Source organism: Anneissia japonica, unplaced genomic scaffold (genome assembly GCF_011630105.1).
Source record: "Anneissia japonica isolate Jap-2015-1 unplaced genomic scaffold, ASM1163010v1 scaffold288153_len396733_cov185, whole genome shotgun sequence".
In the NCBI taxonomy this organism is placed as follows: Eukaryota; Metazoa; Echinodermata; class Crinoidea; order Comatulida; family Comatulidae; genus Anneissia; species Anneissia japonica.
Window position 1 is genome coordinate 250489 of NW_022705851.1, and position 26635 is coordinate 277123.

Consider the following 26635-nt stretch of genomic DNA (forward strand, 5'->3'; position numbering starts at 1 on the left):
CGCGCGTCGTCGTGTTGCGTTCTTTATAGAATCGCGTCGGCTGGCGGCCGTCATGAGCAGTGAGTGCCCGGCTTAATTGTTTGTTAGAATGTTTTAGAAGTCTTTTTTTGTCCTTTATATTTTGAAAAGTAAATTACAAATAGTGAATGAAAATCTACCGAATGCTTTGTCTTAACCCAAAGAATAAATGTTCCAGATATCATTAAAAAATTCTAAGCCATCTCGGAGAAAATCATTAAAAAACCTTGTGTTACCATGGAGGAAAATTAAATTAATTCCTCCATGGTGTTACAGACTTACCATGATGATATTGAATTTTCATGCCTAGTTAAACTTCAATCTTAAATTCCATAAATTACGGTATATTGGGACTTAACTAGGAATTTCTTTAATTTCATTTATACAAAACCTTGATAAGATCTGTCTCTTATACACATCTAGATGTGTATAAGAGACAGTATTAATTGAGAATATATAGCGCAAATTATAAACAATGTTAAAATCAAATGCGCTTTAGACTGGAAGTTACGATGTTTCCTTAAAAAAAAACAATATTTTAATTAATTTTATAAATTAATTTTTAAAAGATTGCTTTTGTTGATATAGTACGATAGGCCTAGATTATTTATCATTTTAAATTTTTTTATTTATCATTTTTAAATCACCAAGTCGAAGTTATTTCTCTATCTGCAACCCCATCATAAAACGTTTAGGCCTAGGTACTCTACCAACCACGTCATGGAAAGACTATTTTTCCTCTCCTGTGTATTTTTTTTTACTTGTTAAAAAATATACGAATAAAGAGTAGTAATTCATTTATTTATTGTTAATTCGTGATAAGTTTAAGAACTGCTGTTGACACGATAAACAAAACAAACAAGTTATGTTTTTTTATGGCATGACAAGGTAGGCTGAATTTGCAACTAATGTATGTAGAATCTTAAGTTAGGTCTTAAATTATTCAAATACATGATTCTTTGCAATATATTAATCAAAGGGATATAAATCTATAATCACACCATGGTCACATGTACTGTTAATATGCAAATTAGCTCTAAAATATGCAAATTAGAAATGAAAATAAAGGATTCCTATATCTTGGTAATGGCTGGTCACAGAGAGTTGCTTTCTTTTCCAGAGTGTGCGGAATATGCATGTTTCTATTTGCTGTAATGGAACATTTGCCACAAAAATGAACGGAAATGCTAAAAAGTGACCTTTGACCTTATAGTCACCGAAATTACATATCTCTGACTACTTTCCGCAGAATATTTACTTAAATCTTAAATAATTTAAATACATGTTTATTTTCAATAAATTTACAGAAGGGATGGAAATCTATAATCACACCATGGTCAAGCGAACTATTAATATGCAAATTAGCTCTAAAATATGCAAATTAGAAATGAAAATAAAGAGTTGTTATATCTTGGTAATGGCCGGTCACAGAGAGGTGCTTTCTTTTTCAAATTGTACGAAATGTTTATGTTTTTATTGGTTTTAGTAGAAAACTTGTCAACAAAATGGTCGGAAATGATACAATTGACCTTTGACCTCATTTTAACTGATGGAGTCTCTGCGACTTATGTCCATAGAAACTTCTTTTACAAAATTAATTATTAAAATTATGTTTTTTTTAAAAAATATTATAGCAAGGATAGAAATCTATAATCACATGCACTGTACATATGCAAATTTGCTCTAAACAATGCAAATTAAGAATGAAAATATAGGGTCTTATATCCTAATAATTTTTTTTCAAGTAAGTGTGATATATCAATATTAAAATTTGACCTTATATTATTGGTCATTATCCTAATCATAAAAAATGTTTTGTGATGATATAGGCATTGATGAACCTAATAACAATTTTCTGAAACTATAATTGAGGTAAGATGTTGAGGTGAGGCTAAAACTAAATTATATATTTTGCCGCCTTCTTATAACACATTAAGGAATTATTAATAGTTTAGCACTCTGAGATTAAGTTTGAAAAGATAATTTAATCAACACAAGTTCGCAGGCAGTCGATGCCAGAACTTCATCAGGTGTTTGCAATGCGTTCTTCACAAGCAAGCCTTTTTGAATTACATTAATTACTTTCAAATTAAAATATACTTCTAAAGAGCCATTCATTTATAATGTGATATTTATTCCTTATAGGACCAAAGGATGTTACATAAATTTCAAGTTAAATCATCTATCGCCGATTTTTAAGATTCATCAGATTTTTAAACTTAACTATTGAAAATGATCCAGATGATCGGTAGTTATGGGCAACATGGGTCATAATATGTTTGAGTTCTGATCATTTTTTGTCATAACTTCTCTACTTTAGAAATATATTATATAAAATATAGGCATATTTTAAAAATAATTTGAGACCAATGTCAAGTCTTTTGACCGGTAGTCATGAAGTTACACGAAAATAGAGCGGGAATCTAGTGATAAACAAGGGCATTAGTGATTTTGCACAAGTCTTATTACAGAGAGTATCAAATAATAATATATTTTCGAAAAAATAATGATTTGATATCTATTTTGTGGATAATAAATATATCCCAAAATGATGAAATACTCCATTTCTGCATGCTCTGAACAATTGCAAAAAAAGGAAAGCAACTATTTCTGCTTCTAATTTGCATATTTAAGTAAATTGCATATAGAGAATGCAAGTGGCCAGCGTGATTTCTGGAATAATTAATATATATGGTATAATGAATCAAAACCTGAATGATATATATTCCGGTGAATACATATACAGTACTGTAGCAAATAGAGACTGAAACTTCTGAAAGCGTGAAAAAAAAAAACAATTACTTAACACCAGTAGTTTTCAATATATGAGAAACCTATATTTTCATCCATAATTGGCATAATTAGGTCGAGGGCGTACATTTTATATACAGGAGCAGGAAATGTTACAAAGATATTGTTTAAGATCCCCTAATAAAAAAAAAGGCAGAGAAAGATTTAGGGGGTGGGGGATGGGCTCTTTTTGGAAGGAAAAGAAAAATATCATTGCCCAAAACACCTCAGAGGCTATTTCGGGCTTTTAGAATACAAACATTTTGCAGGGGCCCCCTAGTTAGTATTTTTGGACATCTCTAGATTCGCTCCTGAAAAGAAACATTAATTTGAACAATATATTAGGTTTTTACAGACATTAGTGTCAGATATACAGTATGCAAACTCTGTGAATATGTGTCAAGGGTAAATTTTAGCATGTTGGATGTTGTGTGGAACAAATGTTCAATTAGAACAAATATAAACATGCATTAATATTTAAATATTTTAAAAAGAAAGCGACTCCGCATTTTAATGATTTCGAGACATAAATCACGTCTACTGATATTAGTCACAGAAATATGCAAATTCAATAAGTATAAGGTCAAAGGTGAGTTGTAGCATTTCCGGTAATATTTAGGGCAAATTTTCTATTAGAGCGAATAGAAACATATATTATGTTCCGCATAATTTGAAAAAGAAAGCAACTTCCTGCCAGTAGCGGTTGCCGAGATATGGGATTCCTATGTTTTCATTAAGTAATTTGCATAATTAAGAGCTAATTTGCATATGAAGAGTATACGTGACTATGGTTTGATTATAGATTTTTGTCCCATTTATTAATATGATGCAAAGAAACATGCATTTGAATGATTTAAGACCTAAAGTAAGGTTTCTATGTACATTAGCCACAGAGATATGCAAATTCAGTTAATATAAGGTCAGAGGTCAATTGTAGCATTTCCGTTCATTTTTGAGGCAAATGTTCCATTAGAGCAAATAAAAACATGCATGTTATGATTAGTTTGAAACAAAAAACAACTCTCTGCGACAAGCGGTTGCCAAGATATGAGAACCCTATATTTTCAACCTAATTTGCATATTTTAGCTAATTTGCATATGTTCCCGAGGTGTGACTGAGGTGTGATTTCAGGAATTTCATCCCCACATTATATATATTTGATTAAAAAAGAAAAACCTGTGTTTGCAATTTGTTTGACTTCAAATGCTAGATTGCGTAGCCTAAAAATTGTTTATTTCAACAGTGAGAATTCCCTCCCTGCCATCTATCAAACGTGCGCTGTTTTCTATCGGTACGGCCGACCCCGCCAATACTGTACTGTACCATACCTCCATGACTGTACACAGTTAAACCTGGAACAATACACGGTCGACCGTGCCGATAGAAAACGCTGCACGATCGACCCTGTGCTGATCTCATGTAAACAAACAGTCGCGCCGCAAGAAAAGGTGACAAGAGTTCACGAGTTTTGCACATGACTTATTCTGAGTGAATTGACCAATGAGATTGCGCGTTTTATACGAGGGCGACGAGGAGAGAGAGATGGAGAGCTGAGAGAGCGGCGGTCGTGTGACGTGATGACAAAAACCCCTTCGGTATGTGAATCATGTGATGTGAGATATACTGTAATGGTTGTCAATATGTAGTAAGCACGTTACTGTATCATGGCTAAAGTACTACATCGTATGTTCCACAGAGATAGAAAAAGTGGTTTTAATGCAGAGTAAGTATTCATAAGTTTATTTTGTAGATGAATGTGCTATTGTGTGTGACACTTACTCAAATTATGATTTTCTGTTCCTGTCTTTTTCCTCACAGATCTCCAGAAAGCTTGACCTCATACAAATGGTAAGTCAATCTTTATTGATGAGCTATTTTTGTTTTGTGTTTGTGAATGTGTTGCTACCTCAGCTGCTGGGCATACAAAATACATAGTCCTCTCCTAGGCCTAGTAGAAGTCAGTTTATGTTATTATGAACGTCTAACTGGCTGTTATTATGCTGTTGACTTTATTAACTCAATATTGCTACCAAGAATGTTGCTACGTTAATTTTATATTATATTATTACAAGGAAGGGCGCCTAGACTAGCCTAGCCTAGAACTGTAGCTTTTTTTATGGCCACAGACAGGCAGAAGTGGACTGGCCTAGGCCCCCCGGCCGGGTGACAGACGATCGGGCCCGTGAGACGATCGGGCCCAATTTTGAAAATGGGCTCGATCGGCTCGGAAATGGACCCGATGGTCCTGGGCCTGATCATCTCATGGTTGGGCCCAATCATCTCATGGGCCCAATCGTCTTGACTTTAGGCAAAATTGAATATTGGCCCGATCGTCTATTGGCAAAATAGAAAATTTCCAAAACCATTTTGGCTTGCCTAGGTCAATTTCGGCCGCACCCTGTGAAATGACAAAATGTATGGAGCGTCGCATTGTTCCTCCGCGAGTTCTAGACATGGGCCCGATAGGCTTGTGGGCCCGATCGTCTGTAATTTCCCCGGCCAACTAGGCTACAGTAGGACTAAAACACCTACTTAACTAATCTTTCCTGTGGAGTGGTAGATTGAGTTGGATGCTTACCTTCGTGATGCTTACCATAGTGATATTATAAGTTACTACTCATGAAAACTGCCTCCTCTCAATGTTTCCATGTCGGTCATATAGGAAACTTTGAAATGATTATATGAAATTATTCACATTTTTTGCAAGTGACTAGGCATATGACTATTTACGTGTGTAGGTAGATAGTGCCAGGGTCTTATCATTCAAGAATCGAAAAAAAGTGTGAGTGGGGTGGTGGACACAGCTCATTATATTCAGCTGCCTGCTTATAAATTGCACAGATTATTATGTTATATTTTTTTTTAACGATTTTAATGAAATGGTATAGTAATATTATTCTGCAGTAATACCATACAAAGATTTTAGTTGAGTCCGACAATGTCATGTATAGTTATACATTTAAAAAAAAAAACATTTTTATTACAGTTGGAAACCACCTGAATTTGACCCAAAACAGATTCGACTTCTGGTTTACCAAGAGACAGACATCAAGGGGAAAAAATTATTGTTTGATTCAAAAGCCATAAAAAAAGTAGAAGAATGTTGCAAGGTAAGTAGCACCTTGCCTTGACGTAACACTTGTTTTTTTTCCAACTACTGTAGCCCACCAGGCAAGTTAATTGGTGATTTCAGTAGACTATGTCAGCCAAATGCTTGGGTTATATTGTCTGACAGTTGACTTTATAATGTGGTCTCAATAATAAAACATTCAGAAATGTTTAATGAAAGACTGACCGATGAGAATCAACTTGTACTTTGGAGCAGCTTGGTCTAAGGCATTGTGGGTTGATTTTATCTGGGCCGTCTGTTAATCTTGATGCAACTAGTAGTCTGTAATTTTAGACATTGCTATGCCATTTATAACTAATAGATAGATATCTGAATGGAAAAAACTATAATTCAGTCTCTCAATCCTTCGTGTGAATCCATAATCACAGAAGCTTTCTTTAGCAAAATAATCGCAAATAATGTATTTCAGTTGCTGTTACTGTATCAATTGAATTGAACAGTCGTAGTAGGGTCATCACGCGCAAGTTAACAACGTGACCCCGTGTTAGTCTTTACATGCTCAACACATCATTGTGTGATGTGCAATAACTCTTAGATTCGCATTTTACCAGGGAGTAGTTCTCGGTTTTTTTGGCATGATTTTATAGCAATGTTCTTAAAAGGGTGGCTACCATGAAACAATCGGCGTGACAACCGTGGCTACAATATATTCAACCAGTTAACACAACCTGTTTTAGATATTTTATTGCAGTTCACCTCTGAAGGTTCAAGGAGAGACCAGCTAAATTCAAATACATAGCGAATAACGAGGGTATATTATAGTATGTTAAAAAAATATAAGTTATTTTTGGTAATTTCTGATGGATTTAAACGTTTGAAGATGAAATTAAAAGAGTTTACAAACATGCTCATGAGCAAAATATTTTAGTATTACAATGCTGTTCAAATCTACCATCCACAATTTTGAAGGAAAGTGTCATATTTAGTTCTGATTTAATTTTGAATGCATTTAATGCAAGTTTGAGCCTTAAGATTTGTTTATTTTATTTTGTGGCACAATCCCACTGACAATTGTGGTTTTTTTTTGTTGACGTAGTAAGAATAACCACTAGGAAAGGGATTATAAATAACAATCTATTGTTTCCTAAAGTTGAAGTGTATTAAAAACAATAGCTCTGCTGTTTGGTTGTTATGTTACTTAACATCAGAGTTCTTTCTCATGACCAAATCAACTCACCTCCAAATATAGCTTAGTTTATTATAATGCATACAGTCGCATGAAAATTTAGTTCACTAAAATAACAAACATTTATATTGTGCCAATTCAAAATTTATCGATGCGCTAAGTGGGAAATAAGGCAAGTTGACATGTGTTGACAATATAGGCTTAGCCAGCGAACCGTCCGGCTGTCTTTTGGACGACCTACAATTATTTAGGACGGCCACTTTTACTGTGTCGGCTTGGCCTAATCGGCTCGGCCTAGCCTAATTGGGCCAGTCTACTTTTAGCAAATTCTATAAATGCTGGTCTATTCATAATATTATTGGTCATAATAATATACTGTTATAGATTTGAAATTTGTAGTCAGATCTAAGTTTTTCAGCTGTTTGGTAGGACAATAACTGATGATATTGACCAATCAGAGACCAGGGTATTGTTTCATAGACTAATGTACACAGCTTATCTATCAAGTACTAAGTCCTATCCTGTTTAATATTTACATCTTGTGATTCAATTGACAGCGTGCCAAGTGACTGAATAATCACATGTTTCAATATTGCGTTGGTAATTGCATAAAAATTGCTTTAAGTTGCAGTGTGGGTATAAGCACTGTTTTGCCCGGTCATATGCACTGTTGTACTCAGGTTAATAAAAGCACAATTAGTCCTGGGTATAAGCTCAGTTAGGCCCAGTAACTGCACTGTTACTGTAGGCTTGCGTATAAGTACACCCTCCTTAAGTTTGTATCCTGTGATCATGCTGAGTGTGATTGCGATGTAAACAGTTCAGTAATCATTGATAAACACTTTATATTTATTTGATTGTGTCAAAGAAATAAAGAATTAATATTTGGTTATTTCATGGTAGTGATAGTCATAATTAAAACATTAAAACAAAAAATAATGATATTTTCTTTTGTTTTTTTTTGGGCGATAGGTGCACTAACACAGCAAAAATAAGATTATATTATTTGAAATCATTAATGTCGATGGACGGAGAATTTTTTGATACAAAAGTATAAGAAATATCTTTCCTACAATGTACTTTTATGAGAATAATCAAGGATGATTCAATCCTGTGACTCTATCAAAAAATGCATCTTAACCACTAAGTCCTATTTTATAGTGTAAAATTCTGTCCAGATTATCAAATTTTCTTTGACCAAAAAAAAGAACCAAACCATTGTATGGTCATAGTCATGATGTTCTTATATATATATATATGGTCATAATGTGATTATCATGACCATATTTGGGTATGTCACATGCTTTTGTCAAACAAATTATTAATTATCTGGACAGGTTTTAAGCATTTTGCATGATTATTATTTGATTAGTGATACCCGTGCCAGTATGGTAATAATTACACTAATTAGGATAAAACCATTGCAGTAACTTCAATTCCTGGATTGGTAGGCTTTGTGACGTGCTTTACAATTTCTACCCACTCAATACGATGTTTATGAATGACACGGTTGCTTTATTATTAACTATCTACACAGTTGCAGATGTGTCACGTTAACCTGAAGTTTATTGGTTCATTTTTAGGCAGTAAAAGTTTATATCTAGTTCATCCTTGACATGGTTTGGCTAGGTAATGACATATCCTGTTAAAAGTTTCATTATGAAAACTTAGTTTCAATTGTATGACATTATGAAAATTGACACCAATTAATCGTTGGCCCACATAGTAAGTAGAAAGTATTGAGTAGAGCCTTTTCTTGAACCTGCAATTATCACCCAAGCCATTTTAATTTTTTTCATTTTATTATGTAAAGTTTATGGTATATTATACATATACTTAAATTTTATTGTTATTGGTATCTCTTAAGAATTTTGAATTTTGTTTTTACCCCACACATTTGTTTATAGCTTAACTATTGACATAACAATAAGAAAACCATAAACTACTTTATTATAGTATTAAGCCTAGACTATTATGAAGTTTGTAAATTATTTATTTGATAAATACAAGGAGAAAAAATAATTTTTACAAGATTGGTTAAATTGATAATCATAAAACTATAATAAAACATAATAATAACGATTTTAATGTATCGTGTAATAACTGTATAGTTAGCATCATGATACAGTAATGTGTTCTGTATCATAATGTTAATTGGTATAAATAATAGACAAGAAGTAGAAAAGATAATTTTCACAATATTTCAATTAATTGTATTGTATTAATATTATCATGTTTCAGGGAAGGAAGTATGAATGTAGTTCAATTCGCTCAAAATTTTACGCTCCTACTCCAAATGGAAAATGCAGCACAGGATTGCCTCGGAATTCAAGCAATCCGTGCCTAGACAATGGAGAGAATGGCAAATACCAGGTACAGTAATTTAAGACAAGTCAGATTAGACTAGTAGCATTTTTATTAAAGTCCAACAGATCTCGACGGTTCAGTGTGCATAGAGTGGTTACCACCAGTTTAGCCGACTAATTAGCTACTGTCTCAGGCTTAAGTTGCTGGATGGCTATTTTTGAAATTCTACCGAAGCCATGTATATACACCATTCTACACCTTACAAAAATATAATTTTAATGTTTACAGTTTGTAAAGCCCGGGTCAGATGCGAAGATGCTAGGTGAGATGATGTTTGGTTCGGTGGCAATAAATTACCGTGGCTCCACTCTAAAAGTGCATACTCTCAGGTACCTTCCACAGCTGATGTTAACGAGAATATTCATACTGAAACCAGTGAAGGATTCACAATTGTAAGTTCTTTATCATTTTGTTATTTTATTAATTTTTTTATAATAGTCTTAAATCATCTAAGTTATCATCCATTATCACAATCTTCATGGGAGTTATAAACACATTTGCTTTTTTGACACAAAATATTATGGTGATTGTTGGAATTTAGAGATCATTGTTGTTTCGTTCATAAGTGATCTTTTAGAACTTCACAATTCTTTAACTCTGTTATATCGTATTGTATCCGTATGCTAAACGTAAAAGTATATTATCATTAACTTTAAATGTGTGCTCTGTATACATTATGTATATTAGGTTCTGATATTTTTGTAACATAATTTATATGTATTATTATTAATATTACTCTATGTATGCCACAACTTTATTTTGTTGTAGTATTGATGCTTGGAATGTAACAAAGTGATATCCGTGAGGACAAGTCAGTTGATTCTAATTCTGTGTACGTCCACAGTTAACCTCTCTGCTCTCTTGTGTGTGTGTGTTTTTTTTTTCCCTGTAATAAAATATATCTATTTGCTGAAAAGGCTTTGGGTAGAAAATAATAATAATAAATAATAATTTATCAAAAGTTATTAATTATGATGAAAATCATAAATAAATTGTTAAGAAGGTAAAGGTGCTATCATTAACCCCCTCTTTTAGCTTATGTTTTTATTGTAAAAAGTAGATTGCTTTTGAATCAATTTTTACTCGCAAAATAACTCACATTTACGTGTTCAGAGATTAAGCATGAGTGAGAATCACATGCTTTTCCTGTGTCTATTTTTTTTCACTTTGAAATCTGAGTAATAAGCGACCCTCAACAAGATCATCAATCTTGCGTTTACTGGTAATCGCAATTGAATATGCGATAAGTTGTGTCAGTGAAAATTATACCCACTTGTATTCAATTTTACACAGGGAGAGTCCAGATTAGGTTAGCCCCACCATGGTTGTGGCTGATTTATAAAATCTTAAGTTTATGCCATTATGGCACCTATTTTTGTATTTCAATTGTAAGGAGCGAGCCCTTGTAGAGGTATTCTTTACCTGTAGACTCATCTCCTTCACTTCTGTATTTTTGTGAGAAGTTAATTAAATATTAAAATAAAAATAAAATAAATTTTAATGCAATTTTCCTTTTCCCCATTTTTTTTTTCATTTTTTAAAATTTAGGGGGCCTAGTCTAGAGGTGCCATTTCCATCTTGAACATTAGATAGATTGCGAACTTCTAGGATGGTCCTCATTTATGCCATGTATTATGTGTATGGTAGTATGATGAAATATATGTTTATAAATATATGCCTTCATGGGGCTTGATCATGTGACCGTATATTTCCTGTCTTTGTTTGATTGACAATCACTCTTTGGAATCAGAACACATCACATGATTTCTGTGGTAGTAATAGTAATTACACAGTGACTGCATTGAAGCCCTAACTCTAAGCCTGATATTACAAAGGGAACCAAGCAATAAAAACAAAATAAAAATTTTTAGATTTCAACATAATAATTTTTGATAAAATGTATAACCTTGGCCTAAGCCTCTTAACTGTGTTTTGATATTTTATTGTTAGATTATCACACACTTACTTTTTAAAACGATTGTTTTCATTATTATTAATGTAATAAAAGTGAGTGGCACTTTGTTCATTATAGGGCTTAATAAGGTTTTATTAATTAGAATTTTTTGTTATTGTTTTATTGTTGGTATTTGTTTACATTTACTTGAACTAAAATTTTACATATTAATTTTTTAATTTATTCTTATTATTTTCATTATTAGTTTTATTACTGGTATTACAATTAATATTTTGGTATTATTAATGTTGTTATTGTTATAATTTGTTTACCTGAACATTTTACATTTTTAATTCCCACAGAGATCACGACAGTATTGAAAGAGATAATGTTAGTTTAAATTCATCACTTCAGGATATCAGCACCACACTAAAAAATATTGATGTCTCCACCAAACACCAAAGCTTAGAAGGTAGACAGATCATATTCTTTAATAGTAATAATGTCAATATATAGCGCATATTGCACATTGTCCCTATTCTCTTTTACACAAAAATTATATACAGCCAATTGAAAAAAGAAATTGAAGTAATAATAATATTAATAATAATAAATTATTATACCACTGAATCTATCTTCAGAAATATTTCCTATTAAGTGAATTGATAATTATATTAAAAAATTATATCAAAAAGATAGAATCCAATCTAAAATGCTTTTTTTCATATTTGTGTGTACAGCCCAGAGCCTTCCGATTTTTATACCAAACTCGCCTTCCAGCACTAAAGATGCTGAGAGCGGTATTGCAGGAATGTCAGGTAACGTTGAAACACATAATTTCTCCCATTCCAAGCTGTCAGTCATTGGCCTTATAATTCTAAAGCTCTTTACAGAATATCAAATTTTCTTTGACAAAACAACTGTTGTATGCCCATATATAGTCATGCTGTGCCTATATATAGTCATGTTGTGATGTCATCATGACCATATTTAGACATGTCACATGTTATTGTCAAATAAAATTTGATAGTCTGGATAGGGATTAAGTTTGGATTTATAGTTTCATTATTAAAGATTTCACTATAAATAGAACATTTATGCCCATAGTCTTGATATGCCTATATATGGTGATGATGTTTTATCATCATGACCATATTTATTCATGTCACCATGTTTTTGTCAAATTGTCAGGATCGGCCGCTATCAGAGGTGTGATTTGTTCATCTGTTGGCTTTTTCCCGTCACCGGCAATCTTTTATTTTATTGATATTTTATTGTATTTTTGCCTGTGTGAAGTCAAATAAATAAAATAAATTAAATTTGATAGGGATTAAGTTTGGATTTATAGTTTTGTTATTAAAGATTTTTCTATAAATAGAACATGATTCTTTATAAATAAACCAATGTTTGACTACTTTTATTTACTTATTTACGGCATATTATAATATAACCAGATGAACCTTCATGACAAAAGTGTAATCTGTCCTTTGCTCTGTCTACAGTATTAAATTTGTTTATGTCATATCTATGACTTGCCCATTATGGGCATAATGATGTCATGTTATACCCATATTTGGGCATGATAACAACCGTATTGGCAAATCACTTCAAAATTTTACATTGTGGATTAAGTTTGATTAAAGCTAGTGAAATTTGACAACAAATTTAATATTTGAATTTGGTTACTTTGTATTTTTAAGTTATTACGTCTTACTTAAAAATTTTAATGTAAAAAATATAAATTATACCATTTCTGTACTTTTTTACATGAACCATTGAATTTAATGATTTTTTTTTAAAGCGAAAAATATAATTCTTTAAATCTATTTTGCATTGGAAGTTGATGTCTTTCTTGATCATTTTGAATTATGTTTCAATATTTGAATATTTGGGGGTAATTTTTATTTTATCATGATATAAGTCTTACTATAAATTAAGTCTCATTTTAGTTTTTAAGTTAAAGGAATAATATATTTAAGATACATCTTTTTAAATCAGTAAGAAAAACAACCAAAATTGGTTCTTATCTGTGTATCATTTCCAAGTATTTGATCCTTTTAAATGAGCTGCTAAATTTTTTCCCGCATTTTATGACTTACAGATTGGGAAAACGTGCAATAAATTAAAACGTTTATAAAGGATAAATCAATTTATCTGAATGATTAAATCTAAGGATTTCTGCTTGATTTGGCTTCCTTGCGTGCCACGGTTTGGCTAAACTAGGGTTTCTGATCTTGAGTAATTGTATGTTTCCAAGCACCTGTTACCCACCCGCTTAATCATGGAGTGCTTTGAACTTAACTACCAGCTACTGCAAGAAACTCTGATTCATGTTAAATGTACAACCATATATGACAACATCCCTGGTAATTCTGCTATGCTTTTGTTAAACAGTCAGTGGTTAAGCAGTCAGTTTGCATTCACTGTTGAAATATTGGGTTGAAGATTTAGTATTGAGTTTCTCTGTAATGTTTTTGACCTCTTATTATAGTTAAATTTTATGTTTATATTACATATCATTATTAGATTTCTTAATCTTATTTTTATGATTTACAAAGAGTATAAATTGTACTCATAAAATAGAAAAAAAACCCTATTTTTTTCATTCATTGCAATTCACACCTAAAGAGCAATTGGAGTTTTTGTTTTGGTGATTTTAATGGTGTTTTTTCAGTATTATTTGACGGATTTTAACTTTTGCATTTTTAATTGCAAACCTGTAATTCAGCTGTCAGGCAGCAAACATATGGAATAACATTTGGTCATGCTTTTATTAATTATGATCTATTAAATGTGTTTTTTTTTCATTCCAGGGTCATCAAGTAGCTTTTATACCCCTTTCCCCTCACCATGTAGCAGTGTGTCCAGTACTTCGTCTAATAGTTTCTCAAGGAGATTGATGCGCAGCCAGACAATGAGGATGGACATTAACCTTGGACGGCGGCGGTCATCAATGGACAATCCAAGTTCATCACAGGATGAAGTAAGTGTTTTGAACCGTGATTATAATTCGTTTAATGGAAAGGGAGGTCAGTAGATTCAAAGCTTATAGTGCTGATAAAAATGAGTTGTAGCTTGGTTATTAAGATGCTTACTTCTTATCCTATGGTCCTATGTTCAAATCCTGCAATGCTGATAAAATTGATCTGTAGCTTGGTAGTTCAAATGTTTACCTCTATTTTTAGGGTCTGGATTCAAATCCTGTAATGTCGATGGAGAGAGGCATAGCTAATTATTACAGTACCTCTTTATCAGGGTCCTGAGTTCAAATCCTGCAATGTTTATGGAGTGTAGCTTAGTTGTTACACCTCCATTCCAGTCCAATGGTCCTAAGTTTTGTTTTTTTTTGTGTGTTAATATTATTGCACTCATTCTACAATTGTAGGTATTTCATTTCTCTCCATAGAGCATCTCATCTCATTTTAATTCTTATAGTACAGCTGTTCTATTTATCTGCCAGTATACATTTTTTATTAACTTTAAATTTTGACATTTTTATGTTTTTTGTATTGCACATTTTGGAACTGATATATATTTCTCTCAATTTTTTTCTTATTTTTTTTTTATCATGTTCCTGTTGTTTATTAGGGGTTGCAGACACTTTTTGTTATCCAGCTCTGTTGTGAACATACTCCATCAACTATTTGATTTATTAATAAATGTGAAATGATAATATATTTTTTTTAATGCTAATGCTCATTTTATTAGTCACAAGCTTTCGCTAGCTTGATTAAATATTCCTGATTTGCATCTCTAAGCTGGCAACTATTTTATAATTAAATTGTTCATTCATTTTCCCTTACCTTCTTCGCAACTCTTTGAGAACCCATGCACATTTAATACTTTCTCTTAATAATTTGAATTAAAATGTTTCTGGTTTAGTTGCCTCTGACAAGTCATGCTTGTTTTTTTTAATAAATACTTTGATTTAGTTCCTCATGTGTATCTCTATCTTGATTGAACCCACACATATTCAACCTTTCTGTGTGCTCAATCATTTAAATGACCTAATTATGCAATTACTGAGAACCCACGCACATCACATGATCAGAATGAGTGGTGTAAGGAATCACTCGACACGAGTTAATAACATAATTTTCCTGTCCATGATGACAAAACTTGGATCATTCGGATTATTGCACTTCAACTCTGCCAATTCTAATATATAATACATTAGCCAGCATGCATTTTTCCCTGTGGAAGGACTTCCTGCACTGCCTAGTGATAAACCACAGTCACTGCTGGAATGTATCCAATTTGGAAATTAACAATAGGGCTAGATTTATATTATTTTTTTATATTAACTTTCTGAAGTATTAATTTTTCCAACAAATTATTAGCATATTTTCTTTAAAATTACTATCTTAATTACTCAGTTTTAGGGAACTGTTGTACACTAAATTTAATTTCACATAATTTATCAATACTATGTATTATGCAATACCTTGTGGAAAGCAGGAAATATAATTGTCATTGTTCAGTTGGTAAGGTTTGGGGATCAGAGGGGCTGTGGTTGATTTTCCCATTATAGGCCTATTATTGCATAAGACTCAAGTCAATGAGGCTTTCCATCCCAAAGCCAGCATACTGTTACTTAATGTTAAACTGAGTAATTATATATGTGACAGTATGTTATACTTTAGTTTCGAAAAGCTGTAATACTTTTACTCATAACTTCAGCAATAGTAAGTCGATTCCTGTAATTTACTGATCATTTTAAATCTTATAATGACATGGAGACACAACGCACAGGAGTACGATGAGCATTTTTATAAATTATTTTAATTATAAAACAAAAGAAATAAATAAAGGTAACGTAATGTAACATAACATACCCATGAGAATGTAGACCTTTGGAACCTTGAGACTAAACACACAGAAGAGCACAGAAAAATTTATTTATTAAGCAAAATATTATAGAAAATTTTATAAAGACACAAAGTTAATTACATTATTCATTATTTAATATGTCAGAAGAGTCTACAATGACAGGCCTTTTGGCCATTATGTAGTCTCTTGGCCATCTTCCTGTTTTGATTGGCTAATAAATGTGACTTGACTCGACTTGGAATATGTATGTCAGTTTTATTATTTTGGTCAATGATGTTGGTTCTGGCATGACAAGCACCCAATATATTTATATTTATTTATATTTAGTTATATTTATATTTATATTATATATATTTATATTTATTTATTATTATAATTATTATTATTATTTATTTATTTATTTTATTTTTTATTATTTTATTTATTTTATTTTATTTATTTTTAAATTTTTATTATTTATTTATTATTTATTATTATTTATTATTTATTATTATTTATTTATTATATTTATTATTTATATTATATTTATATATACATATTTATTTATATTTATTTTATTTATAGTTATATTTATCCAAACAAAACCCAGAATTTTGTTTTCTCTGAACCTATCTCATCATACCTTTCTAAATTTTACCTAGCTCAACCATCAGATATTTAATCTATGTGACTTTACAATATTTAGGAAATTAATGAATTAATTAATTTTATTTCATAATATTGTATAGTTCATTGCTGTCATGAAAGTGATCATTTTTATTATATTTTGATATTGTCCTATGAGTAAAATCAAGTAAATTTTAATATTTATAGGTTATACTGAGATCCATAGTCTCAAAAATTGCAGAAATGATGAATCGATATACATTAACTGATTGATTAACTTGCAACTATAGAATTTTAAAATTGATTGATTGATTGATTTGTAGCCTGTTGCAAGAAGAAGAAATCCCAAGATTGGATTGGCTGTTGTGATTGGTCTTGGCAAGGATGGCAGAGATGACGAGCAAGCCAACAAGTTTGAGCGTTTCTTCTTCTCGCATTTTTCACTTTTTGAATCACACTTTCAAAAGTTGAAGCAAACGGTTGAGAAGGCATTGACTCTACAAAGAAAAACTTACTTAACACCTTTAGTAGAAGTATGTATTTCTAATCAGAGATTTTTTACTTTATGATTACAGTCTGTGTTAAGTTTAATTAAATATTAGAATTGCTTATATTGTGTATTTATGTTATTAACTTTCACTTAAAAATTAGAATTAGAAAATATTTCTTGGCCAGTTAACAAATGCATATTATTATTATACCATTCTCATCCATTACATGAAATAATAAGTTTGGTTGGTAATTTATTTAAAAATAATTTCTAGGAATTTTGTAAACCATTAAAAATTGTTTCTGTTCCTGTTAAAGGTTATTTGATTTCATAAGAAATTGAATTTTTTAATGGTTTTTCCAGAATTCTTCACACAGGTATTACTAGAACAGATGACTTAATGTATCTGCAATGCACATATAACAGATTTAATAATAAACAGAAAAGAAATACAGGCATACAGGCAGTTGTAATAGCTATATAATAATGTGACATATTTGATTTTACGCAGGGTCTGGAAGACTTTCGAAATGCCATTTTTAATTTGTACACGGCTCCTCGTATTCAAAAACCTATCTGGTTGGATCTGATGAGCTATCCGAGCCAAAGAGGTCATTTGTGCCACCACTTCCTAAAGGAATTAATGACGGAATTAGAGCAGCATAATACGGCAAACACATCCTTGTAAGTAATTAATAATCCACAATAAAATTTACAATATTGTTACATGATTTAACCAAACTAATATTGATCAGTTGTTACATCATCATTTGACCTCAAATGTGATATTTCTACCCCATTCCATACAATTATTTACCAATTATGCATGGTTTGTTTGACCTCTTCAATTAAAGCTAGCATTTCCCTTTAATACGACAAATATTTTTATAATTATTGATTGCCATCAAGGTTTAGACTACCTTTCAATGATAATGGATAATCACAGCCGCATGCAGAAAATGTTTATAGTAAATTACTGTGGATTGTAGAGCATGGAAACAAATTAAATTTAAAAAAAACTTGCCTATTGCACATTAGTCTCTGCGTCGCATACTTTTCCGATGTTGAGTGCATGCTGCTGTGTGTGAAATAAAACCAAATTAATAATTATAAAAACAAATTATATTATATAAGAGGAAGTCTCTAGTAATTGTAAAAAAAATTTTTTTTTCTTTTTTATACTTTACTACATTTACAAACAAAACTTGTTTTATTATGGAAGTTGGTGTAGAAATACAAGGTTACACAGTATAGTTTAGACTTCTGATGAAATATTACTTTTGCATGCGTGGATCAGGGCTTGTCGTCTATTTAATTGCTTCCGTAATTATTCGCTTTAGTGATAAGCTTTTTGCTGGTACTTAATACTATTTATTAACAACAACGTAGAAGGTATTGGTGATATAAGGAATTTTAACCTTTTATTGAATGTAGTACAAAAAGTATTAAGATATTTAATACTATAAACATTTATATATTCTTTTGTTTATTTTCTTATCGAATTCATTCAGTTCAATTCATTAAAACTTCATTGATGACATTGCAATGACTTTCATTGAAAACTATTTTGTTAAAATTACGAATCTTAGTCTATGAATATATACTTGGTACTATGATCTTTTCGCAGCTTGTTGGATAATATGGGACGTGTGCGGCGCAAACCTATATGATCAATCTATTTACATGGGTCCAAAGACTGTCTTGTCATGGGGGTGAGGATGTGGCGTTGATCTCCCGATAAAAAAAAAAAAACTAGCAAAGTATTATGCAAACTAACTAATTAAATTATTATACAAATTCAGCATGTTAGAATGTACAGTAATAAAAGTAAAGCTAGTCCCGTATTTGTTATGACACGTAGAGGAATGAGCCGTTAGCCCATCGTACTAAGCCTCGGTATTGTGTGGTAGGGAGGCCAGTTCCTTTTCACGCTGCCTTTCTCCTCCCCGGTAGTGAACCTCCGGGTACCCATTTATACTCCGGTGGAGAGAGACAAACATGTATAACACCTTGTCCTAGAAGACAGGCAAAACGCACAGTGAAAGTTTGAAACCCCGACCTCGAGTTAGCAAGACTGAAACGAAACCCATGCGCCAACAGCTTCTGCATATTACTGCTGCATTATTATTGCCTCCTGAAGTTACCTGGTTATGGGTATCACAAAATGCTGCAAACTACAATAAGATTTCTTTCAGAAATCTCATTAAAGCTTCAAACCTGTTTGTAAGCCCTTTTACCTCCTATCTAAGGTGAAACTTTTTTTATACCTTGTTTCACAAACTTAATTTTTCAAAGATCACCAGAGGAGGGCAGAATAGAAATAAGAATATAATTTTGTTTTCTTATTTAGCAAAGTAGATTTTACCAAAAACAATCAGACAGAGGAGAAAGTAGTTATTGTTGAACGTAAACGTTGTAGTAATGAGATGGTCAAATGCTTTTAATTGATATAAGTAGGAAGAAAAATAAACATATCTTATTTTTGGAGATTTCAAGAGAGTGGCAGTCATACTATAAATAAAAAAAAAAATGACTATTAAATTTTATGTTTTTTTTTCCCAGTTTTGTGAGTTGTCTTTTGACTGCTGTTCTTACTCACCACCTTGCTTGGGTACCGACGGTGATGCCAGCTGGAGTGACGCCAAACAGAGCTTACCTTGACAAGCATTCCTCTACTTTCCTCGACACCCTTGCAAAGTCTCACCCTTATAATCCTCTCTGGGCTCAGCTTGGGTGAGCTATTCTATGCATTTTTGATTGATGTACTTATTTTGTTGCATCAATAAATCAAATCAAATATTGATTAAATAACTGGATTGCGAGAGGTTGCAGGTTCGAATCTCATGAGAGACACTTTTTTTATACAACCGAAAAAAGAACATTTTTTGAAAGGCTACTGTATTCATGATATTATTATAACATCATGTTGCTATCTAACACTGTTAATATCATGTATCTTTTATTTAATTGTAATATAATATAATATTATATAATTACATAATTACATTATTGGTAAATAATGAATGTTGACTTGTTTTAATATATTTTTATTGTCCATGCTTTGAAATGATGGGTCACTTACTGGAATTGACTTACTATTGCTAAAGTTATGAGTTACGCCGGTCACTCACTGCATTGTATGACGGTCGTACGACCATCGCATGACGAATCCACATTTGCTTCCGGCGAGCATTAGACGACGCAACGCCCTCTCCTGATTGTCAGTGGCAGTCTGAACTGATCCTCGTTAAAAAGACGATCCATTGGGTCCGCGTCTTCGCATGCGTTCTTTGTCGCGTTGCCGTGGCACGCAGTGTAACCAGCTTAAAAGAATTACAATACTGCCACCTTTTTATGCTAATTAATCGGTTTAACAATTAGCGACAGTATGCTGGTTTTTGGAATGGCACACCTCAAATAATGATATAGATTATATACAATTAAATTTTAATTCACACTTTCTTTTGTTTTGTCAGAGATTTATATGGTTCTATCGGCTATCCCGTCAACATCGCAAAGACTGTGGTAGTGGGCAAGAAGTCAGAAGTGGTCTGTCGCCTCCTGTTTATTCTTAGTTATTTTATTAGATGCAGTGAGGTTTACGAGAAGCATGAGGTCAGAGAAGAGATTCCAATGGAATATAAGCCAATCATTAGTTTTGATGATGTTGCAGAATTTGTCACAATGCCTTCAGAACAAGAAGTGGAATGGTCAAACGGTAGGTCAACCAGTGATGAAACACCAATCAGAAATGGAGCATTGAACGCTGTTGCAACCGGAAATGAGAGCAATGCAAGCAGCAGAGCCGAAGGTTCAGGATATCAATCAAGTGCGGAGTCAAATGATCTAGAAACAGACTTTCATGATTCTAGTATTCTCTTGGGAAGGTCAAATTTCTGCTCACTGAAAGCAAAGAAACAAGATTCAGGAATTGCGTCCTCTATGGAGCACAGTTTGGATTGCTTTGATCATCCGACAAGTGCCTTTGAAGTGCAATGGGAACAGAATAATTCCAACGCAAAGCTAAAACGCGTAGCGCAAGAACGTAGGTTTATATTAGGAGCAACGGATGAATCAAGTAGCAGTGACTGTTCAAAACAGCCATCACCAATCGTTAATCGTAAACTAACTGATTCTCTTACTGAAACATTAGTGGCCGTACAAAGTGCAGATACCACTGGCGATAGCTTAGACCCTGTGTGTAATAATCTGGTTCGTACAAATGACGACATTCCTTTGCAGGCCAAATGTGAGAGGGTTGTTGCTGTTGGTCGTATTCCTCCAAGAACTGAAACCAGTGTTTATAAAAAATATTTAAACCCTATTGAATCTCTAAAAACTGGCTACGTGCCGCCACCAAATAGCCTATCAAAATCAACGATACCTCAAGTCTCTTGCGAGAAACTCTATCCTGATCTCTCAAATGCTGTAAATAGCGGAAATGTAATCGAAGTTGATATCCCAATGGTTGACCATTCTAATATGCTGTCACAACAAGATGCCGGTAGCTGTGTAACTGATAGTATTAAACACATTGAAGGTGTGGCTTGTGTAAATGATGCCACACTGGACAGAGAAACAAATGAGAATGCCTCTGGGAATTCAACGCCAACACTTGAAAAATTTAAGGATGTAAATAGTTTACTCACAGCAGAAACACCAACAACTCCTAAGGTACATTTGCATAGAAGTTATAGTGAGAATTGTGGATTTGACCCGCGATTAGTCAAGCGTGGAATATCTGAAATGTCCAATAGTTCAGTTTTATCCAAGCAATCCACACTATCACATGGAAGCTATGATAATGACATCTTAGATCCAGAGGAACTTCCTTTCTGTCCGTAAGTTGGCTAAATTCCAATTGAATCTCCATTCCCTTCGCATTTAAGTGTTATTGACTAGGGAATGAGTTATACATTAAATAATTAACTTATGAAATTGTATTTTATATATTTTTAAAGAACAGTCTTCCATATGTAATCCGCACATCAATATCTGTGTGCATTTTCAAAACAAAACTCGAAACGCATCTTTTCTTTTGATTATTTACAAAATTGGGAATTCAAATCGCTTCGAAACTAACTGTCTTTTGCGCTATAAAAATGTTATTTATTATGTATATGTACACACACTACACACACAGTAAGGATCGGGGATATGGGGGGTGGAGGGCTACTTATTTGGGACTTTTTTTCTTTCCATTTTTTTCTCTTTATGAGGCTCTGGTCGTGGAGAGCTGATTGTTAGGATCCTTAATGTTCTTACCCAAATCTGAGGCTTGGGGAGATGAGAACTGATCATTTGGATATCAAGTAACCTTACTTTTTTTCTTTTTGTGAACTTTCAGTTCTGTGTGTATAGATGACCAAATTGCTCCTCAATGCAGTCATTTAGAGAATTTTGGGCGTTCCCTTCTTGGAGGTTACTCGCCAAACTATATGCCAGATTTTGCCCTGCAAGGTGTTTTGGACCTAGACAAGGAAAAGGTGAAAAATGATGTGAAACTGAACACTCAGGTAACCAAGTCATTTTGATTTGATCTTTACATTGAGTTGATAAAGATATTAGATCAATTCAAATATATTTTTGGATGAGGTCATTAATTGAAAAAAAGTAATTACCTTTAATTAAATTCAATTCATTTTATTCAGTCTATTATATAAACAAATATAACAGATATGTGCTTTGAAGCTAAGCGATCAAACATAAATAGTTAAAACAGACTTTTAAATGTTCCAAAATACTATACTAATGGTATATAATGAAAATATTAAAATACAGTAAAAATTTATTAAGGTATATTATTAAAACATTAAAATATATTATTAAAACATTAAAAATGGTAAGAAATTTTAAGAGATATTGCATTGCACCATTTGCATTTATTTTTATAGTATAGAGCCTAATCATTTTGAGCTAAAGTTTAAAATGTTTTTGTATTCCCGTTTTTTGTTTTGGTGCAACATTTTCTGCAAATGAATGAATTTGGTTAATTGGCTCTTTGGATCATTGATTGATTGATTGATTAACTGACTGATTGACTTACTATTCTGCAGACCTCTGTATTGGATGAGCCAATAGCAGGCAGTGTGTGCATTGTAGCCGATACTGATAAATGGTCGGTGGAGTTATTTTCAAGTGATATTGCAGTGGAGAACAGACCGCCGTCCATTGTACCACGCTCCAAGCTAGTTTCTAATCTTTTGCAATCTATACAAGAACTGTGGCAGATGAAGCTAGCCCCCGATTTTGTAAGTACCAAATAACACATGAACCATTAATATGTTAGATTATATACCGTAGCATAGCTATGTGGTGTGCAGGACCCCCCGTTAACCCTAAAATGACTTAGTTTATTATAATTCTCCATCACTCCTTAATTAACTGTTAAAATGAAAATTATAGAGTTTTATCCAATTTATGGAAATTTAAGTTTAAATATACCATACTTTTAAAGCTGATGTAAAGGTTTCATTAAATTCGAAACTATTTAAAAAAAATATTATGTTTGGTATTACATTGATCTTTCATTAGCTTCATTGTGGAAACAATTGCACAGCCATAGTGATTGACTGTAAGTAGTGCGCATTGAGAAAAATAACGAGCTCTCCATTTCGCCATGTTAAATTTTTTGGTAAACTAAGCCTTCTCAGCATTTGGTGGCGGGGAACACATCAGACTTCAAAGGCATCGCGCAAACGTTCTTCACACTTGAAATGTCCATTTTATTTCATCTCCATGGTCATCGATCCACCAAAGCGCTGGGTTTTTTGTTCTTCTTTCACCAGTCTGCAGAATTAATGGTCATCAAATGTATAATGCAATGCACATTACTGTAACTTAGGAAGTAAAATATACTATGAAAAAAAGATTAAACTATATTTGTAGAAGTTAATTTAATTCAATTCAATTCATTTTATTCAGTCTATTATATAAGTAAATATAACAGGAATGTGCTTTGAAGCTAAGCGATCAAATATAAATAGTTAAAACAGACTTTTAAATGTTCCAAAATACTGTACTAATGTTATATAATTAAAATATTAAAATACAGTAAAAATTTATTAAGGTATATTATTAAAACATTAAAATATATTATTAAAACATTAAAAATGGTAAGAAATTTTAAGAGATATTGCATTGCACCATTTGCATTTATTTTTATAGTATAGAGCCTAATCATTTTGAGATAAAGTTTAAAATGTTTTTGTATTCCTGTTTTTTGTTTTGGTGCAACATTTTCTGCAAATGAATGAATTTGATTAATTGGCTCTTTGGATCATTGATTGATTAACTGACTGATTGACTTACTATTCTGCAGACCTCTGTATTGGATGAGCCAATAGCAGGCAGTGTGTGCATCGTAGCCGATACTGATAAATGGTCAGTGGAGTTATATTCAAGTGATATTGCAGTGGAGAACAGACCGCCGTCCATTGTACCACGCTCCAAGCTAGTTTCCAATCTTTTGCAATCTATACAAGAACTGTGGCAGATGAAGCTAGCACCTGATTTTGTAAGTACCAAATAACACATGAACCATTAATATGTTAGATTATATACAGTGGCATAGCTATGTGGCTTGCACATCACAAACTGTGTACGGTGTGCATAAAGTATGTAAAAAAAGGAGAATTAACTACAATTATGGAAACCTAATTATTCAGTGCATTACTCCATATATGTACTACTTACCTATATAAAATGAAAGTATATTGCTCACAATTGCTAATATTTGATTAGACCTACCTTGGTTTTACCATGGAGGTATTATTGAGAAGGAGATCACTCGGCAACAGATCCCTTTTAAGCGACAAACCAATGTGTTCCCTGCCTTTGGATCGCGCGCCGGCGTATTACCCTATAATTCACATTTTTTCGTTAGCAACAACTTGGTAACGACATGCATTTATACGCTTCAGCAGAGCAGTTGTGCAATAAAGCAATTGATTTTAACCCATTAAATATCTTTTTTCGGAATTATAGTATGTTATTATTTGTATATTTCAGGAACAGATTTTCTGTAAAATATGTTAAAATTACTTCTGTGTTCATTATAATTTTGTCTAAAGATTGATTGGTTCGACTATAAAGCTAAGGCAGCGTAAAACTGAAAATTACTCTGATTTTGGGTTAAATTTTCGAATAGTTAACCCCCGTTAACCCTAAAATGACTTAGTTTATTATAATTCTCCATCACTCCTTAATTAACTGTTAAAATTAAAATTATAGAGTTTTATCCAATTTATGGAAATTTAAGTTTAAATATACCATACTTTTAAAGCTGATGTAAAGGTTTCATTAAATTCGAAACTATTTAAAAAAAAAATATTATGTTTGGTATTTCTTGAAAGATCAATGTATTAGCTTCATTGTGGAAACAATTGCGCAGCCATAGTGATTGACTGTAAGTAGTGCGCATTGAGAAAAATAATGAGCTCTCCATTTCGCCATGTTCAATTTTTTGGTAAACTAAGCCTTCTGAGCATTTGGTGGCGGGGAACACATCAGACTTCAAAGGCATCGCGCAAACGTTCTTCACACGCTGCGGCAGCTTTGTTCTTGGTTCATTTGCAAAGCGCTGCATGCGCGTAGCTTTTTCGAGTGATCTCTTTTTCAATAATACCTCCATGGTTTAACAAAGTTTAACACAGGAGAGATACAATCTGTCCCATCGTAATTTTTTCAATATACTTTTGAGCATGTGCAGAACTTTCATAAAGACAACAACATGCGCGAGCGATAAAGTTCAGGCATGCAGTGCGGTATCGGCAAGCTTCCTATCCTGGTAGAGTTAAAAATCCCTTCTTATATGTGCTTCATGATTAACTTTTAAATCATATATTTATCTTTTCTCAGTGTTTGATGCATCTAGAGGATCGACTACAAGAGATCTACTTCAAAAGTACTTTGTTAACAGACTACCTGAAAACATGCGAGGCTAGCATTGAGGAGTTGCAGACTAGGCTCGCTATTGACCAAAGTGACATTCTTTTGCTATTATCAGTTTCTGGAGTTCACTCCTCACACGTTATATACGAACGCCTCTACAAGTCATTGAGCTTCACTAATCAGCAACAGGTTGTGGATACACCATCAACGGACACATCCACAAGTTAGTCTAAAATACCATGGACCGGCTTTACATTGATGAAAAGAAAAACAAAACATACCTCGTTTCCAACTGTTACAGAATATAAAACAGAACACAAGAATAGTGAAGGACAGTAAAGATTACAGCCTTTTTATTGGAATAACAATGATCTATAAATGATGCATAAATCATTCTTATCAGAGAAGATATATGGACAGAAAGTGATTAGAAAATGGTATGGATTAAATCGAAGAAAATGCTAGTAAAGAAAATGCTAGTAAAGGTGGAA

At 32.5% G+C, this 26635-nt stretch overlaps 1 protein-coding gene across 2 annotated transcripts; it reads left to right on the top strand.

Annotated features, from left to right (window-relative positions):
* The first annotated feature begins 4338 nt into the window (after positions 1-4338).
* On the top strand, positions 4339-26610 carry LOC117105924 (folliculin-interacting protein 1-like). 2 transcript variants are annotated; one of them, XM_033247229.1, is made up of 15 exons: positions 4339-4532; positions 4628-4657; positions 5796-5919; positions 9307-9438; positions 9661-9824; positions 11689-11798; positions 12067-12144; positions 14140-14309; positions 17086-17295; positions 17764-17936; positions 19815-19985; positions 20729-22093; positions 22600-22768; positions 24574-24768; positions 26112-26610. In XM_033247229.1, exons 1-15 carry the CDS (start codon positions 4474-4476, stop codon positions 26370-26372), a joined length of 3411 nt encoding a protein of 1136 aa, XP_033103120.1. In that variant the 5' UTR covers positions 4339-4473; the 3' UTR covers positions 26373-26610. The 2 variants fall into 2 exon arrangements, with proteins under 2 accessions (XP_033103120.1, XP_033103119.1); XM_033247228.1 differs by lacking the exon at positions 24574-24768 and adding an exon at positions 23309-23503 and having other exon boundaries at positions 4340-4532.
* Positions 26611-26635: the final 25 nt, after the last annotated feature.